The 18,457-nt window shown below is 37.6% G+C and overlaps 1 protein-coding gene across 1 annotated transcript in view; it reads right to left on the bottom strand.

The window, feature by feature from the left end:
* SCYL3 (SCY1 like pseudokinase 3) overlaps positions 1–18,457 on the bottom strand; it is a 169,870-nt gene that overhangs the window by 101,250 nt on the left and 50,163 nt on the right. The window contains exons 2-4 of the mRNA XM_053693282.1: positions 5,691–5,876; positions 2,043–2,156; positions 895–997 (exon numbers count right to left, since the gene is read on the bottom strand). Coding sequence (XP_053549257.1) covers positions 895–997; positions 2,043–2,156; positions 5,691–5,876 — 403 coding nt within the window. The remainder of the gene's footprint in view (positions 1–894; positions 998–2,042; positions 2,157–5,690; positions 5,877–18,457) is intronic.

The raw sequence follows: 18,457 nt of genomic DNA on the forward strand, positions 1-18,457 counted from the left end.
CTCTTATTTTTCATATAATTGCATCATATTAATGAGGCTGTTTAGGCATAGTTGAATAGGAGATCATGAGTGTTTACTTGACTGTGTAACCTAGAGGTGTCTCAAACAGGAATACAGAAAAAAAGACGACAACAAAAAAATTGGCACCACTGATATTGACTTAACATTCATTTTACATTTCAGGTGATTATTCACTTCTCAGTATGGCAGCAGAAGTAATTAATTAATTATTAGCCTAAAAACATGTTAAATCTAGAACATATTGAATAAATAAATGTAACTGCAGATGGAATTATGAAGTTATATCTGTGAAGAACTATTAGCATCAGCTCTGCTGAAAGTAGGAATAAAACGTAACTTTAAAATTAAAGGGACAATCTAGTCAAAATTAAACTTTCATGATTCAGATAGGGCATGCAATTTTACACACATTTCCAATTTACTTTTGTCATCAAATTCTCTTGGTATTCTTTGTTGAAAGCAAAACCTTGGTAGGCTCATATGATAATTTCTAAGCTCTTGAAGCCCGCCTCTTATCTTAGTGCATTTTGACAGTATTTTGTTTACAGCTAGATAGTGCTAGTTCTTGTTTGCCATATACATAACATTGTGTTCACTCCTGTGGAGTTATTTATGAGTCAGCACTGGCTAAAATGCTAGTCTGTGAAAAGAACCGAGATAAGGGGGCAGTCTGCATAGGCTTAGATACAAGGCAATTACAGAGGTAAAGAGTGTATTATAACCGTGTTGGTTATGCAAAACAGGGGAATCTGTAATAAAGGGATTATCTATCTTTTTAAACATTAACAATTCTGGAGTAGACTGTCCCTTCAATGTACAAACTATAACAAGGAAAACACTTCGAAATTAATCTCTGAAGAAGGATTGACCTACTTTGCTCTTTCACGTGCACCAGTAGAGTTTCGACAAGTCGGCCGAAAGAGAAGGCATCTCGAGCATGGCTAAGCGAAATAGGAATTATTACATACTCTGCAGACTGGGTAAAAGAAACAGAATGTGTTGGTTTACTTTGCTAATAACAGGTTTAGACGGAATATTAATTTAGAGTTACTTTCTGAAATAGCAGAAACGTATAAAATAAGGACAGGACAACTTGTAAGGACTACTAAGGAGTGCTCATAGTTATTATAAACATAGGTCACAGAATGGAACAATTTGAAAGTTAAAAACATTTACATTATTAGTCTAATTAATCAGGCTTTAACAGTGTTCTCCACAGAAAAGTTTGCCAGCCAGGTGACATTATAAAATACCAGGGTGGGTGCCAATGTAATACTTTGCATTATTATGACATTTTCTGCTATTTGCTATCCAAAGCAAAAATAACTGGCATAATTTAACAAATGTATTTAATAAAAATGTACGCAATAAAAGAATTGAAATAATTTAATATTAGCCAATTTTAGCCGGGTAGTCAGTAAAATCAGCCAGGTGGTGTGCTCACTAAAAAGCCCATGGAAAGAACACTGCTAATATATTACATGCAACTGAAGTGGTTGTCTGCACACAATTATAGCAAATCTATAAAAGCACCTTTTTATTATCACAAAAACAAGCAATTAAATGGACATTGCAATGTAAAAAATAAAAATAAATACATGTTAAGATCTTTGCGGATCCAGATCTTAACGTGGTGATCTTGCACCAGTATTATTCTGAGAAGCGCCGAATATCGCTTCCTTACACATTCAGAGCCTAACAAAGGATCCGAATGCACAAGCCTAATAATAGATGTTTTGCACTTCCCAGTTATACTTTACAATTTGATATAATTCCTTGATACGTAGTAATGTTCTGAAAATAAAACATATATGCCAGTCTTTCACCCACCACCTGCATGCTGCTCATACATTACTAGGAAAAAATACCAAATAAGTCTGTAAAATTATTCTACTGGTCTTTTCTCATGCACCAGAGCTATGGTCTAGAAAGCTCTCTTGTATCTTAGAAAAACTATAAATAAATAAAATGGGTTGAAGCAGCTTGAAGACTGCAGGTCAGTAGCTGCCCCAGAAACCCACCTCTGGAGGCACCTCGGTCTGTTGACACACCATCTCCATTCCACCCAGCTTCCAGTGTCCATCTTCACTTACAAACACAGAAGACAGATACACGTTGTTGTGAGACACTTTGCCCTGCAGTAAAAAGGGGAAACAAATATTATGATAAAAAGCAGATTAGCAAGTCCTTACACCCACCTACTCTAACAATGTGGACTCAAAAAATGAATGAGGTCTTACCCCTAGAGAAATACGGTTACGAATAGACTTTCTTTCTTTGCCGACCTCATCTTTTACTGGGAATCCCTAACGAATAGCAATACCCTAATCTCAAACTGAGGTATATCCGTATGCCTATACCCAATCATGATAAGGATCCTATAGAACACGAACCCCTCAAATAGTTACCACATCTAAGCTGACCTGTTGATATCTCTTAAGTCGACTGAACCTGTGACTAGTTTGTTTATTTATTAGTTCTGTTCACCTGTTTATCACCAGTGTTTGCAATGTTGTATTGAACTTCATATGCCAATACTAGGGAATGTCTAGTGAATGTATAACGATCAGAAGACAAAAATGCATAATACTGTAACTATGTATGCAATGTTTCACTATGACATGCCCTATACCATGTATTTGAAAATATTCAATAAAAACTATTGTTTAAAAAAAAAAGCAGATTAGCCACAAACTTCCAGGAGAAAGGAAACAAAAAGAAACAGACGTGTTTTGTGCACATTATGTAACATGGGCAATGCTAGCACTTAAAGGGACAGTCTGGTCAAAATTAAACTTTCATGATTCAGATAGAGAATGCAATTTTAAGCAACTTTCTAATTTACTCCTATTATCAGTTTTTCTTTGTTCTCTTGGTAACTTTATTTGAAAAAGCAAGAATGTAAGCTTAGAAGCCGGCCCATTTTTGGTTCAGAACCTGGGAAGTGCTTGCTTATTGGTGGCTACATTTAGAGTAAAATTAGAAAGTTGCTTAAAATTGCATGCTCTAGCTGAAACATGAAAGTTTAATTTTGACTAGACTATCCCTTTAAAAAGTAGAATAGCTTAAATAGTGTCATAATTTAAGTACAATATATTTTTGCCGCTATAGTTAAATGGACATTGAATAAACTATCTTTGACGCATCTAAGAGCGTATTTATAAAACAAATGTATCCGTACTTATGCTGCTATTTGTTGTTTTTTTTATGCTTCTGAGCGTTATCGCTGTCCCCCCATAGCACAGCTGGAGATCTATGTATCAGCCAGTGAATAACTAATCTGTGAATAAATGATATAGGTATGACATAAAATGTATCTAATCTAATGCTGTCGGCTTAAAGGGACACTGAACCCCAATTTTTTCTTTTGTGATTCAGATAAAGCATGCAATTTTAAGCAACTTTCTAATTTACTCCTATTATCAAATTTTATTCATTCTCTTGGTATCTTTATTTGAAAAGCGAGAAAGTTTAAAAGCCGGCCTATTTTTGGTGAACAACCTGGGTTGTTCTTGCTGATTCTTGGATAAATTCACCCACCAATAAACAAGTGCTGTCCAGTGTCCTGAACCATAAATTGGCTGGCTCCTTAGCTTAGATGCCTTTTTCAAATAAAGACAGCAAGAGAACGAAGAAAAACTAATAGGAGTAAATTACAAAGTTGCATGCTCTATCTGAATCATGAAAGAAATAATTTGGGTTCAGTGCCCCTTTAATGTGTTCAAAATGAACTCCAGTATAAAATGTTGCTTTAAAATAATTTAAACCCCCCCAAAAAATATTTTGTGATTCAGACAGAGCATACAATTAAAAATAAATCCAATTTACTTTGTTCCCATCATATTCTGTGCTGAAGAGATACCTAGGTAGCATCCGGAGCACTATGTGGCAGGAAATAGTGCTGCCATCTAGTGCTCTTGCAAATGGATAACATTCTTGCAAAACTGCTGCCATATAGTGCTATAGACCTGGGCAGGCTCCCGAGCTTACATCCCTGCATTTCAACAAAATATACCAAGAGAATGAGAAAATAATTGATAATAGAAGTAAATTAGAAATGTGTTGTAAATAACATGCTGTATCTGAATCACAGAATACATTTTGGGGTTTCATATCCCTTTAAGAGCCAGCCCTATTAGGAAATTGCCAGTGCAACCTCATACAAACATAAAGGGAGATAAAAGGGAGTCTGTAAAACCCCAGTATACTAGTTGAACACACTATGCAATATTAAAGGGACTTTTGAAAACGTTCTCTAATTTGCTAGAGCACATCAATTTGTATTACTGAGCCTAGATTGTTGTGCGTTTATCTTCCTGCAAGTCTTTCAGTTAGTTCCTGAGTAGGATACAGCTATCGATTGGAAAGGCTGTTCTTCTGTCACTCTTGATTGGCTCACTGGCCTCTCTGGTACTGCAGAAGATAGAATTTTATAATATCCCTTTAAAGGGACATTATACACATTTTGCTGTGAATAATGCAGCTTTATTTTGTAAAATGAGCATTTTCCTTTCACTGATTTCCCTGTTCCTTCCATTAGCAAAAATGCATCTAGTAAAAGTAATTACTGGGTTTCAGCGGCATACGCACATATGCTGTAACCGTGCACCAGTATTCTAAACACTACACTTTCTCAGCAGTGGCCTATAGGACACAAATTAAAAGTACAGTGTACTGTTAAATTGGATTCCCCTTAATGCGTTTTCAATTCTCTTCTATTATCAAATATGCTTCATTCTTTTAGTATCCTTTGGTGAAAATGCAGAAATGCATTACTGGGAGATAGCTGAACACATGGGGCAAACCAATGACAAGAGGCATATATGTACATCCACCAATAAGCAGCTAGCTCCCGTTAGTACATTGCTAAGCCTATCTAGGTATGCTTTTCAACAAAGGATTCCAAGAAAACAAGTTAGATAACAGAAGTAAAATAAAAAAAGCTGTATAAAACGGTTTGCGTTATCTTAATAATTAAAGTTTAATTATCACTTTTCTGTCCCTTTAAGTTTTCACAGGAACAATACACAACTATACTAGTTTTCTGAGCTTGAATGCTGGTGCATGGGTGTGTGTTGTTTTTAAGAGACATTAAACACTTTGAGATGGTAATATAAAATGATTAACTGTATATAGAAAAAAACTTTGCAATAGACTTTCATTATTTATTTTCTCCCATTTTTCCTGTAATTCCATTCTGAAATTGTGAGGTTTTTTTTTAGCTCCTGCTAGGGAATGGAAGTGCAGAACACTTATATTCCCACACAGCCATTGGCTGCACACTCTAGTGATCTATTTATAACTGTTCCTAATTGGCCACAGCAGAGAAGATAACTTAAGTTACAACATGGCAGCCCCCATTGTTTTATACACTAAAATTTTACACTTATTTTGTCAATATTTAAACAGCTAAACTTAAAAAAAGATACATCTACACGTTATTCTCAGACTAATCTTTTCTAAGAATGCATCATTTTATCTAGCATTTATCTAGTGTTTAACGTCCCTTTAAACAAATACCATCTGGGATTTGTAAGTCTGCTTTAGGTTGCAAAGATTCACTCAAAAGATTTTATATTTTTCTTAGATAATTTAGTGTGTGCATTATACATAAAAATGCAATTATCATACAACAAATGTTAAACATACAGAATAAGGCGGTTACACACCCGATCGTGTAGGAAGACCAGCGCCTGCAATATATCATAGATGCCAGAGCAGATCTCGTCCGATGAAAGAGTCTGGATTAGCATCTCCAAGGGCTGTACCCGCTCTGTGACAAGGTAGATGCCATCATCTTCCACCATGCAAGAAAGGAAGCGTAGTAGACATGGGTGACGCAGGGTTTTCAAATGCTAAAATTAGGAAGAAAAGGTCAACTGTTTAAAACTGATCAACTGATTAAAAATGTATTTCCCCTTACGTTTAATTATGCATGATAAACAAAATTGGCAGCATACTTTCATTATTTATTTTTTCCTGCTTTTGCTGTAATTTTAACTTTGAAAACTGTAGGGTTTCCACTACCTCCAAAAAACAAGTTGAATGTCTATTTAACAAAGGATATCTAAAACTACCTCATTCAGAAAATGATCATTTTAAGACTAAAATGTGGTGTTGCATCTTCAGAATTTTAATATTGTTAGGGGTAGAAAGGACATAGGGACAGAAATGTGCCACTGGATACACAATAATAAAAATGAGCCTGCTACTATTATTTTAATGACAAATATGCTTGTATGATAATAAAATCCTAGTCTGATCTTAATGAATATATATATATATATATATATATATATATATATATATATATATATATATATATATATATATATATATATACATATACACATATACATACACACACATATACATATATACATATATATACACATACACACACACATACATACACATGTTGTGCCCCATTTATTAAGGTGGGTGGACAAGCTTCGCTCCTGTGAACTTGTCTGCTTGGCCTTGCGGTGAGCAGGCAGCAAAACACTGCCTACATTTAACATGGCACAAGCCAAAGAGAGTTAGCCAGTAGCACGTGGACGTTAAAGTGAATGTCAATATTCAGCAATGAGTGCCCTGTTTTTAAAAATACTTTTAAAAACAGGGCACTTTCATTGATGAAAGTTTAAATTGCACCGGATTTGTAGAAATACTTACCTTTTACTTCTCCAAAACCGGATCGCCGATCCCCCTTCTTCTTCTTCCTGTTGTACAAACACAGCAATGACGAAACCAGCTTCCTCCAATCACAGCCGGGCATCACGAGATGGACACTCTGGGGGTAAAGCCATGATTGGAGAAAGCCGGTTTTGTCATTTCTGACGTCAGTACAGAGGAACTGAGGCTGGGATCGGCGATCCAGTTTTGGAGAAGTAAAAGGTAAGTATTTCTACAAATCCGATGCAATGTAAACTTTCATCAATGAAAGTGCCCCTGTTTTTAAAAGTATTTTTAAAAACCGGGCACTCATTGTTGAAAATTTACCTTCACTTTAATATTTTTGCATTTAAATGAAAAGTTTCTGGAAGATTGATTAACAGAATGTTAAAAAAAAAAATTGTGCTTTCGTTTAGCTTAAAGTGAATGTAAAGTAAGTTTAATGAGAAAATATACTCTTAAAAACAGGGGCACTTTCATTCATTAAACTTTACATTTAAGCGTTTTTTTTTTTTTTTTTAAATACTTACCTTTTTCCTCATGACAGCAGTTACTGCTGAACTTAGCATATCGATGATGAATCCAGCTTCCTCCACTCATTGCGCGGCCTCATGAGCTGGACACCTTGGGGTGCACGCAATGATTGGAGGAAGCCAGATTTGTCATTGCTATGCTAAGTACAGTAGGAGCTGCGGAAGGAAGATCGCCAATATGCTGTCATAAGGAAAAAGGTATTTAAAAAAAAAAAAAACTCTGCTTAAATGTAAAGTTTAATGAATGAAATTATTTTAAATTTTACAAAGATATGGATATATGTCTCAAAAATGATCTGATACTTTGATATATAGACTATATTAAATCTAATAACATATTTGACATTAAATTTACCATCAACATTTTCAAGCCTTCCTCTCTGACAGTTCTATATAGTTTGGCTCATGGTAAACTTCCAGAATTTTTTCGACAAAGAAGGGATTTAGAGATTGCCATTAGGACTGCAGTTACAATTTGGCAGTTAACTATTGACTGTGCTTTTGCATACTGGAGGGTGAAGTTGCTGGTTCAGCTGGGCTTGAATTGATGTAGATGTTGTGATCACTTTAGGTCTGCCTGGTCTTGCCATGCATGAAAATTATTTGGTTTCAGAAACTCTTCAGTGAGCATAGTATTGCCCCTTAGAAATATTCAACTTTGTGCTGAAAAAGTTTTTCAGAACTCAGGGAAAATAATCATCAATTTGTTTCACTAAGCTCTGTTGATATTACAAAAATGTATTTTAAATTATTTCAACTAATGCCCTCCTTTAAAAGGTCCAAGCAGGAGCACTCACAGAACTATACAAGTAGAGTTCATTTCAGGTTTTAATTGTCAAAAGACAAATACAACTCACGTATCCAACTATGATACCCTACAAATAAAATATACAGTGTCAAAACAGTTTTGTAAATATGTATATATAGTCAATTAGCCGGTGGCCCAGCACTCCAACCTTGGCGGTGTGTTGCCGACTTGGGTGCAATCCTCAAAGAAACTTGTATAAATGTGTATAAAGAAGGGCACTCTCAGGATTTTTATTTAGACTATGTATATATTTATTCTGACAATATCAAAATGACAAAGATCTTCTGCAAATTACATTTTGATATTGTAAGAGTAAATATATACGTAGCCTAATAAAAATCCTGAGAGTGCCCTTCTATATATATACATATACACACATACATATATATGTGTGTGTATATATATATATATATATATATATATATATATATATATATATATATATATATATATATATATATATATATATATATATTTTGTGTATAGAAAGAGAAAAATCAATATGAGAGTAGAGGCGCTCAGCTATACACCGGACGGACAACTGTGTGCTGTGCATAGTGAGAACATATTTGAGTTAGCGGTTGTGTGGGACAGTGACACAGGAAGCAGCGTGACAGGAACAACATCTTGACTGCATCCTGAGGGAACGGGGATTCTCACCACCAAAAGGCACTTCTTCCTAAAGGATAGTACAAAAAGAATAAAGTATTCCTACCACCATTGAAGAAAGATATAACAGATGGATTACAGTCTACATCCTTCTACCTAAAGAGAGTCCAGGATCTTCATTCCTATAAAGAATCCTAACGGAGGGACCGATTCTAACAACATGTTTCCAGGAACATCACCAAGACACAGAAGGTCCATTAAAGTGAATCACCTTTAAACCTGGGCGCATTCCTTACCTCATATGATTGAGGTATCAGCTGGTAAGCAGAAATTTCTCAATTGATCCAACAACTGTGATGAAATTCACCAACAAAGACTAATATTTGATATACTTATACTATATATTGTATAGCTGAGCGCCTCTACTCTCATATTGATTTTTCTCTTTCTATACACTTTTTACAGAGTTAGGGGTACTCTGTTTCAATATAGAGGCAGCACGCTAAACCTAGTTTGATCACACTCATATTACCTATAGGCACCAATACTTGGGAAAGCTTTACATATATCTGATAGCTATTTCCCTTGGTAAGACAAACAAAAAAAATTACATATCCTAGATTTTAGCACAGGTGACCTCTTTCTCTCTCTTACATACATATATACATATATATATATATATATATATATATATATATATATATATATATATATATATATATATATATATATATATATATATATAGTTATATAGTATTAGAAGAAAGAAAGACGAGGAACTGCAAACTCTATTCCAAAGTGGTTAATTTAATGAACAGGCAAGTAAAAGACACAGTCACAGTGTGCAGGGCTGGATCTGACGCGTTTCCCGCATGCTCACATATACATATATAGTATATATATACACACACACATATACAAACACACACATACCCAATATTGTGCAAAAGTCTTAGGCCACCCTTAGATTTGTTGTTTTAGCAATGGTATAATGACCATATATCATTATTTCTCAGTCTCTTTATTAGAATACAACCATCACAAAATGACTGCTGTGAAAAAGGTCTATTACACCAGGTTTGTGCAAGACATGCTTGAGCATTACATACACATGTGGTATAAGTTTAATTCATTGGAAGCTTGTTATTAAGACCAACTTTCAATCACATCATTAAATTCAAAATGCTAAAGATCACAATGTTTGACAGACATAAAATTATACTTTTGCGAGGGGCGGAGCTAACAGCCCAACATGGTAGACATGTTGGAGTGAGCCCCGGTAGACAAAAGGCAGCGATCAGCTTCAAACCGGAGACACCAGATTGAGGACATCACGTCTAATGCAGGGGAACCCTTCTGGCATCTACCGAAAGCGGTCCCGACTTCAGCTGAACATCAGAATGGTCTCAAACACGGACGAATAGACACCGTGTTTTAGAGCTGCGCCACACGACTTTGGAATCTGCTGAGGCCTTCCGGATCACATCACAGTGTACAGGTCTGTACGGCTGCGGCCATAATACAGCAGCTGCTAAACGCAACTAGAGCCCTATACAGCTCCCTAATAAGCAGATAGTTACCCACGGAAGACACCAGAGGGCATTTTATATAGAGGCCTAGATTTGCTAGAGGCGCCCAGCGGATGTAAGCAAGCAAGCAATACCGCTTCTGGCTGAAGATAGGAACAAATAATATCATTATACAGATACCTTTGATAGACTCTAATGCACCAAGTTTTAGTCATCAATAGAGAAGCTTTAAAGTAAAGAGGACTGGCAGATCTTTTTTTTTACAATAAACTTTTCTAACAGCACTGAGTCTCCTTCCTGAAACTTCAGGCGCCATTCATAAATACATACAGTTAGAGAAGGTGACGCCATAAGGCTACTAAGTATTCCACATGTCAGCTAGGAAAGCTTCTAAATCAGGCAAAGGCCCTAAACATTCTAAGAGTTTACAAAACTCCAATTCAGCAATGAAAGAATTCTTTAAACCACTTGAGACCACGTCGTCCATTAACCTGGGCACACAAGATGAAGGAAGTGACTCAGAAGACTCAGAGTCACAGACCTCACAAAACTCATCTCGCAGACCCCTAACCAGAGCAGACCTGGACTCTTTACCTACTAAAGATGACTTTGCAGCCCTCATGACACACGTCAGTCAACTTATCAAAGAGGGATTAAAAGAGATGAGAAAATATATAAATGAATTAGGCAACAGGGTTGAATACCTAGAAGAGGGGTCAGATCATATTAACAATGAGTTTGAGGGTATGACCAGAAAGCTACAACAACAAAGTACCACCATTGATGACCTTCAAACCCATATAGAAGTCCTTGACAACAGGGGTAGACGTCATAATCTCCGCATTCGGGGTATTCTAGAAGGCATACTCCCCCAACAATTATATGACTATTTACAAAGACTCTTTACACACCTATCTGACCCTGATTCAATACCAAATATGCCACTTGATAGAGCTCATCGAGCCCTTCGTCCCCAACCAAAGGATACTGATCCGCCTAGAGACGTAATTCTAAAATTTCAGCTCTATAAGGAAAAAATATTCAGTGCAGCCAGAAAGTCGCAGTCCATATCATTTGATGGCTCCCAAATTCAAATTTATGCGGACCTAAGCCCCATTACGCTCAACAGACGAAGAGAGGCCAGGTACCTCACTCAGCATCTCCAGGCCTTGGGGATTTCATATAGATGGGGCTTCCCCTTTAGTCTTAAGGTCATCAGAGGCTCTCTAGCCTTCATTTATAGATCAGCAGAAGACTTAGACTCTTTTGGCAAAGGACTCAACATTTCACCACCTGCACTTCCAAGGCTGAACGATAATTTGCCCCAAGATATCACCCTCAACACCACGCACCCTAAGCCACAAAGAAAAAGCTGGACAAAGGTCAACAGAAAGAGGAACAGGCATAACAGTGAATCCCCGCAGAAATCGGTGCCTCCTCCACCAACACCTACTTGAACTCTTTTTACTGGCCCACCAGATTAACACATCTCCAGGGAGCTGTAGAAACACAGGTTATGTATTTCCAAATGTGCATTTTTCTGTCCAGGGTTTTTAGTTTCAAAAATCTATAAGGTCACCTGACATGTTCGGTTCAGAATGCACTTTTGTCCATGTTTATGTGCCCAAATGTTTATGTTTAATGTTATATACATATTATGGCCCGCTAGACGAAAATGTTTCTGGTCTCAATAGTTAGGCAGACAAAGAATAGACCCAATTACCCCCTCTTTTCCGAAGCTTACATTTGAGTTATAGCGATAAGGCTCTGATGAATGGAGGTCTACATTATAACTTCTCCTATATACCTCTCACCAAAATCATATTGGGCCTTATAAAGTTTATTGTTGCTTATGTGCATTTGGCCTGGTCTTTGCAGCCTACTGGGCCTTTATACCATTAGCTCTCATGCATAAGATCGCCAAGTTTAATCCTAGTTTTATTCTTATATGTTAACTATGTGCAAAACCACTATGATAATGTCCTAACTCACTATCTCAATCTTGGTTAACTTGACAAGAACCTTCCCCAAAGTTCTAGTCAGAACCCTCCCCTGTTAATATCATTAATATAGCTAATACGTTCTTCTAACTGGTTATTTGTTTCGTATTGTTGCTGCCTTGTTTTCGACTCTATACCCCTAGAGTTACATCCCCCATTCCTTTTTTTTTTTCTCTTCATTAATATGATCTTGTGTTACTGTAGCGCAATATCTAGGTATAATTGTTTGTCTCATTTTTCTGGGGCTAGCTCTTATACTTCTTACTTTCTTCCTCTTTTCTACTTTTTTTCCTATTTCATAAAGCTGTATTAGTCATTTTCTGTCCATTGGTTGTTATGTCTAACTACAGTTCTTTTTTCCAGTACGCTCCAGATTGCCGGTCTGCACTCCTTTATTATCACTCTCTCCTTACTATGTTACCTCTTATCACCTCTTTCCTGTTACAAGGTCCTAGGTTTGCAAGTGAATACCCACTTAAGGGTCATGATGTCACAAAGTTTTATCATTTGAACTACACAATGTACAAAGACTTAGTCAGAATTGTTTTATGTTCTTCACTGATTGTTCCTCATGAGTCTCCCTAATGTGAAATTTATGTCCCAAAATGTGAAGGGACTTAATTCCCTGACAAAACGTTCTATAGCCCTAAATTGGTTCCGCAGACAGGGGGGAGATGTGATCTTCGTGCAGGAGACTCATTTTTGTCAGCTTTCGGCACCTACATGCTCCTCCAGCACATACCCTTCAGGTTACTTTGCACATAATAAATCCAAGACTAATGGCGTAGCTATACTATTACATAAGCGGATACCTTTTTCACTGACCTCTCTACACAAAGACAAAGAAGGCAGATTCCTAATTTTAACAGGTACCCTATACAACCAACCAGTTACCTTAGTTAACATATATGCCCCAAACAAAAGGCAAGCAAAATTTTTAAAAAGTCCCTAGATATGCTCACGTCTATAGCCAAAGGCTTTTGATCCTAGCGGGTGATTTTAATGTAGCGTTACTCCCTAAACAAGACTGTTCACATAGTCACAGCTATATACCCCCTTCCACATTACATGCCATTCGGACTAAGCTGCAAAATGTATCCCTATTTGATGTTTGGAGGCTTCAGCACCCCACGACAAAGACTTACACCTTCTATTCCCATCCTCAGAAGTCCTCATCCAGAATAGACTACATTTTTTTAGATCAAAACCACCTCCACTTAGCAAAATACTCTTACATTAGCCCTACGCCCTGGTCAGACCACTCCATGACAATACTAGAAATTTCCTGGCCCACAGCCCCGGTAGCTCAATATTGCTGGAGGTTAGATGACTCACTCCTAAAGGATACACAATTGACAGAGAAGGTCGTTTGCTTCTTAAATGAGTACTTTCACCTTAATGGCACCGAAGACACTGCACCCCATTTATTATGGGACGCGCATAAAGCATTTATTAGAGGTGACTTCCTCAAATATAAAGCGAATAAACTTAAATCCAGCCGGAGAGAATTTGAGTCCTTAACGAAAAATTTAAATAAACTAGAGGTTGATTTCTCGCACTCCCCCCAAAATATGTCAATAAAAAGAGAGCTGGCGAAAGCTAGAATTACACTTAATGTCTACCTTAATAAAGAGGCACAGAAGCACGCCTTTTTCTTAAAGAAACTTTATTTTTTGGAGAGTAATAAAGTAGGTACGATGTTAGCACGAGCCTTACGCCAAAGAACACTTAACTCCTACATTCACAAAATCTCAACAACAGATTCTGCTGAAATTCAAGATAGTAAAGGGATAGCTAAAGTTTTCCACGACTACTTCCAGTCCTTATACAACCTTCCTCATATTGACAATCACCTAAACAAGATAGAGAGCGATATGTATATTAAAAATGCGGACCTTCCAAATATATCCCAAGAAGATGCTGCACAGTTAGATGCCCCCATAGAAGTCTCTGAGATACTTTCGGCTATAGAATCCCTTCCTAATTGTAAAAGTCCAGGACCAGACGGATTGTCTAACTCCTATTACAAGACTTTTAAACACATATTAGTGCCCCAACTAGCTATATCAGTGTCAGTAGATGACACCATTTTTTTCTCAAAAGACATGCTTTCCGCCCACATCGCCCTAATCCATAAACAAGGTAAATCTCCACAACTACCAGGAAACTATCGCCCTATATCGTTGATTAACACAGACGCAAAAAACTTGGCTAAAATTCTATCTACTAGAATTAATACGTTTTTACCACAAATCATCCACGTAGACCAGACAGGCTTTATTCCGCGTCGGGAGGCCAGAGACAACACTATCAGAACATTGCATCTGATAGATCACACGTCCTTGACAAATACTGAATTGGTCCTGGTCTCTACCGACGCGGAAAAAGCATTTGATAGACTTAACTGGTCATATCTGAAATCGGCCGTGGTGGGATTTGGTTTCGGGACAGTAACTATCAATAGGATTTTTAGCCTATATACAGGGAGTGCAGAATTATTAGGCAAATTAGTATTTTGACCACATCATCCTCTTTATGCATGTTGTCTTACTCCAAGCTGTATAGGCTCGAAAGCCTACTACCAATTAAGCATATTAGGTGATGTGCATCTCTGTAATGAGAAGGGGTGTGGTCTAATGACATCAACACCCTTCTGAAGCGTGATCATCGAACAATCAAGCGTTTCATTAAAAATAGTCAACAGGGTCGCAAGAAGCGTGTGGAAAAACCAAGGCGCAAAATAACTGCCCATGAACTGAGAAAAGTCAAGCGTGCAGCTGCCAAGATGCCACTTGCCACCAGTTTGGCCATATTTCAGAGCTGCAACATCACTGGAGTGCCAGCACAAGGTGTGCAATACTCAGAGACATGGCCAAGGTAAGAAAGGCTGAAAGACGACCACCACTGAACAAGACACACAAGCTGAAACGTCAAGACTGGGCCAAGAAATATCTCAAGACTGATTTTTCTAAGGTTTTATGGACTGATGAAATGAGAGTGAGTCTTGATGGGCCCGTGGCTGGATTGGTAAAGGGCAGAGAGCTCCAGTCCGACTCAGACGCCAGCAAGGTGGAGGTGGAGTACTGGTTTGGGCTGGTATCATCAAAGATGAGCTTGTGGGGCCTTTTCGGGTTGAGGATGGAGTCAAGCTCAACTCCCAGTCCTACTGCCAGTTTCTGGAAGACACCTTCTTCAAGCAGTGGTACAGGAAGAAGTCTGCATCCTTCAAGAAAAACATGATTTTCATGCAGGACAATGCTCCATCACACGCGTCCAAGTACTCCACGGCGTGGCTGGCAAGAAAGGGTATAAAAGAAGAAAATCTAATGACATGGCCTCCTTGTTCACCTGATCTGAACCCCATTGAGAACCTGTGGTCCATCATCAAATGTGAGATTTACAAGGAGGGAAAACAGTACACCTCTCTGAACAGTGTCTGGGAGGCTGTGGTTGCTGCTGCACGCAATGTTGATGGTGAACAGATCAAAACACTGACAGAATCCATGGATGGCAGGCTTTTGAGTGTCCTTGCAAAGAAAGGTGGCTATATTGGTCACTGATTTGTTTTTGAATGTCAGAAATGTATATTTGTGAATGTTGAGATGTTATATTGGTTTCACTGGTAAAAATAAATAATTGAAATGGGTATATATTTGTTTTTTGTTAAGTTGCCTAATAATTATGCACAGTAATAGTCACCTGCACACACAGATATCCCCCTAAAATAGCTATAACTAAAAACAAACTAAAAACTACTTCCAAAACTATTCAGCTTTGATATTAATGAGTTTTTTGGGTTCATTGAGAACACGGTTGTTGTTCAATAATAAAATTAATCCTCAAAAATACAACTTGCCTAATAATTCTGCACTCCCTGTAGTGATCCATCAGCTAAGATAGAGATGAACAGCACTTTATCAGACTCTTTTCAAATTAATAATGGGACCCGACAGGGATGCCCTCTTTCCCCATTACTCTTTGCGATAGCTATGGAACAGTTGGCAGCACACATTAGGGGCAACAAAGACATTAGGGGCATAGCAATAGGGCCCAATGAATATAAAATTAGTCTATATGCAGATGACATTCTGTTAACCTTGACTGACCCCCTCACTTCAATCCCACACCTTCTACAGGAATTCCACAAATTCAGCAAGTTATCCCATTTCTACATCAATAATCAAAAATCTAATATCCTAAATATTAATATGTCTGTGAAACAGTTTAATGCACTCTCTGCGATTTGCCCATACCAATTGTGCAGAGACCATATACAATATTTGGGCATTCGACTAACCCCTAAGATTGGCTCGCTTTTCAGCGCTAATTACATTCCACTACTTAAACGAATTCAATCAGATTGTCAAAAATGGCAGTTAAAACCTTTTTCATGGTGGGGTAGAATACAAGTGGTCAAAATGTCAATTTTACCCCGCATTCTCTATACGATGCAAACAGTCCCTATTAACCTTCCACAAACATTTATATCACAACTCCAATCAATTCTCTGTAAATTTATATGGAGCGGTAGTAAACCCAGAGTAGCAAGACAAACCCTTTATCATACAAAACAACAGGGGGGTTTGGGGGTTCCCTGTATAGCAAGATATTACCAAGTGAGCACATTGCAGCACGTCTTAGACTGGCACTTAGAGCACTATGACAAAGCGTGGTTATCTCTAGACTCCTTTATACTTCGCACTCCGCAAATTGGTCCTTTATGTTGGTTACCAGCATCTTGCAGACCGAGCGTTGCTAAGCTTTCACCCCTGTATAGACACATCTTTCACTCATGGGACAATTTACTACAACGTATACCAGGGATTTCATCCCCCTTCTCACCTATGTCACCAATATTTCAGAATACAGAATTATTGAGGAGCATGCATACATCCACAGGGAATACCCAGTTTACAGATTTAGGTTTCTCCTCTCCCATATATGAGTTTCTCTGTCTGGGGGATTTGAGGCCTGCTCATGAACTATCAGATATTCTAAATGGCACCTTCACCAATTGACTTAAATACTCCCAGCTAAAACATCTCCTAGCTACCTCTCCACACAAACAAGCTCTTATACGCCCTCTCACACGCTTTGAATCGTTATGCAGATGTGGGAAAGCTTTGAAGGGAACACTAGCATTAACTAGAAGAATTATAGACACTTGCCTACACAAACATCTGCCCAAATCCACACAGAACTGGTCCAAAGAACTCGGCCTACAAATCCCAGAGGAACAGTGGGGTCGGTTATACTTATATACCCATAAATCATCTACATCTACTCAAATTCTGGAGATGAACTATAAAATAATCTCTAGATGGTACCTCACGCCAGTGCGGCTAAAGTATATATATCCTGAGTCATCCCCTATGTGCTGGAGGGGCTGTGGCGCAATCGGCAATATGGCACATATATGGTGGTCTTGTCCTAGATTACAGCCTTTCTGGAACGCCTTGCAGCAGATACTTTCTCCCTTATTGGTCGCCTCATTTAAACTCACACCCCTGATGGTGCTATTTAATGACAGACCTAAACATACTTGCAAGCTGAGGTCACATCTCCTCCAGATTTGCTTAAATGGAGCAAAATCTCTAATTGCTAGAAATTGGAAAACTAATATTATACCCACAGTCGAAACATGGAAAATACGAACTCAGGAGCTCATACAATTAGAGGAATATTATTACTTCAGAAACAATAAGCTGAACCTCTATTGTGATGTCAAATTCTATTGGGAAACCATAAACCCACTTCGACCATAGCGCTATTCCCCCCCTCCTTTTTCCTCCCTCCCTTCCCCCATCCTCCCTTCTCTCCCGCTCTCTATGCCCTTGACCAGCAAAGCAAAACAACACAAAACAGTACTATCACTTGGATAAAGATGGCTACTAGATGGCTACTCTCTTCTCTCTACTATATCCTTTTCTCTTCTAAACTTCTTCTTTTTCTTCTTTGTTATCTTTTTCTTTATTGTTATTGTATTGTATTTTATGTTATTAAGTACTTATGTTATACGCACCTGGAACATTTATGTCTGGAAATCATCTGTAACTGGCATGATCTTGATGTTTTTGATGCATATTATTGTCACTGAAAATGTTCAATAAAAATAATACTTAAAAAAAAATAAAAAAAATCATACTTTTGCGTAAGCAAGGCCACTCTCAAAGGGAAATCAGCAAACAAACTGGATACTCAAGATGTGGTATTCAAGCTGTCATAAAGAAATTTGAAGAATCAGGAGAGGTCGAGAACATAAAAAGAAGGACTAAAAGGCCC

This window comes from Bombina bombina, chromosome 10 (assembly GCF_027579735.1).
Source record: "Bombina bombina isolate aBomBom1 chromosome 10, aBomBom1.pri, whole genome shotgun sequence".
Classification (NCBI taxonomy): Eukaryota; Metazoa; Chordata; class Amphibia; order Anura; family Bombinatoridae; genus Bombina; species Bombina bombina.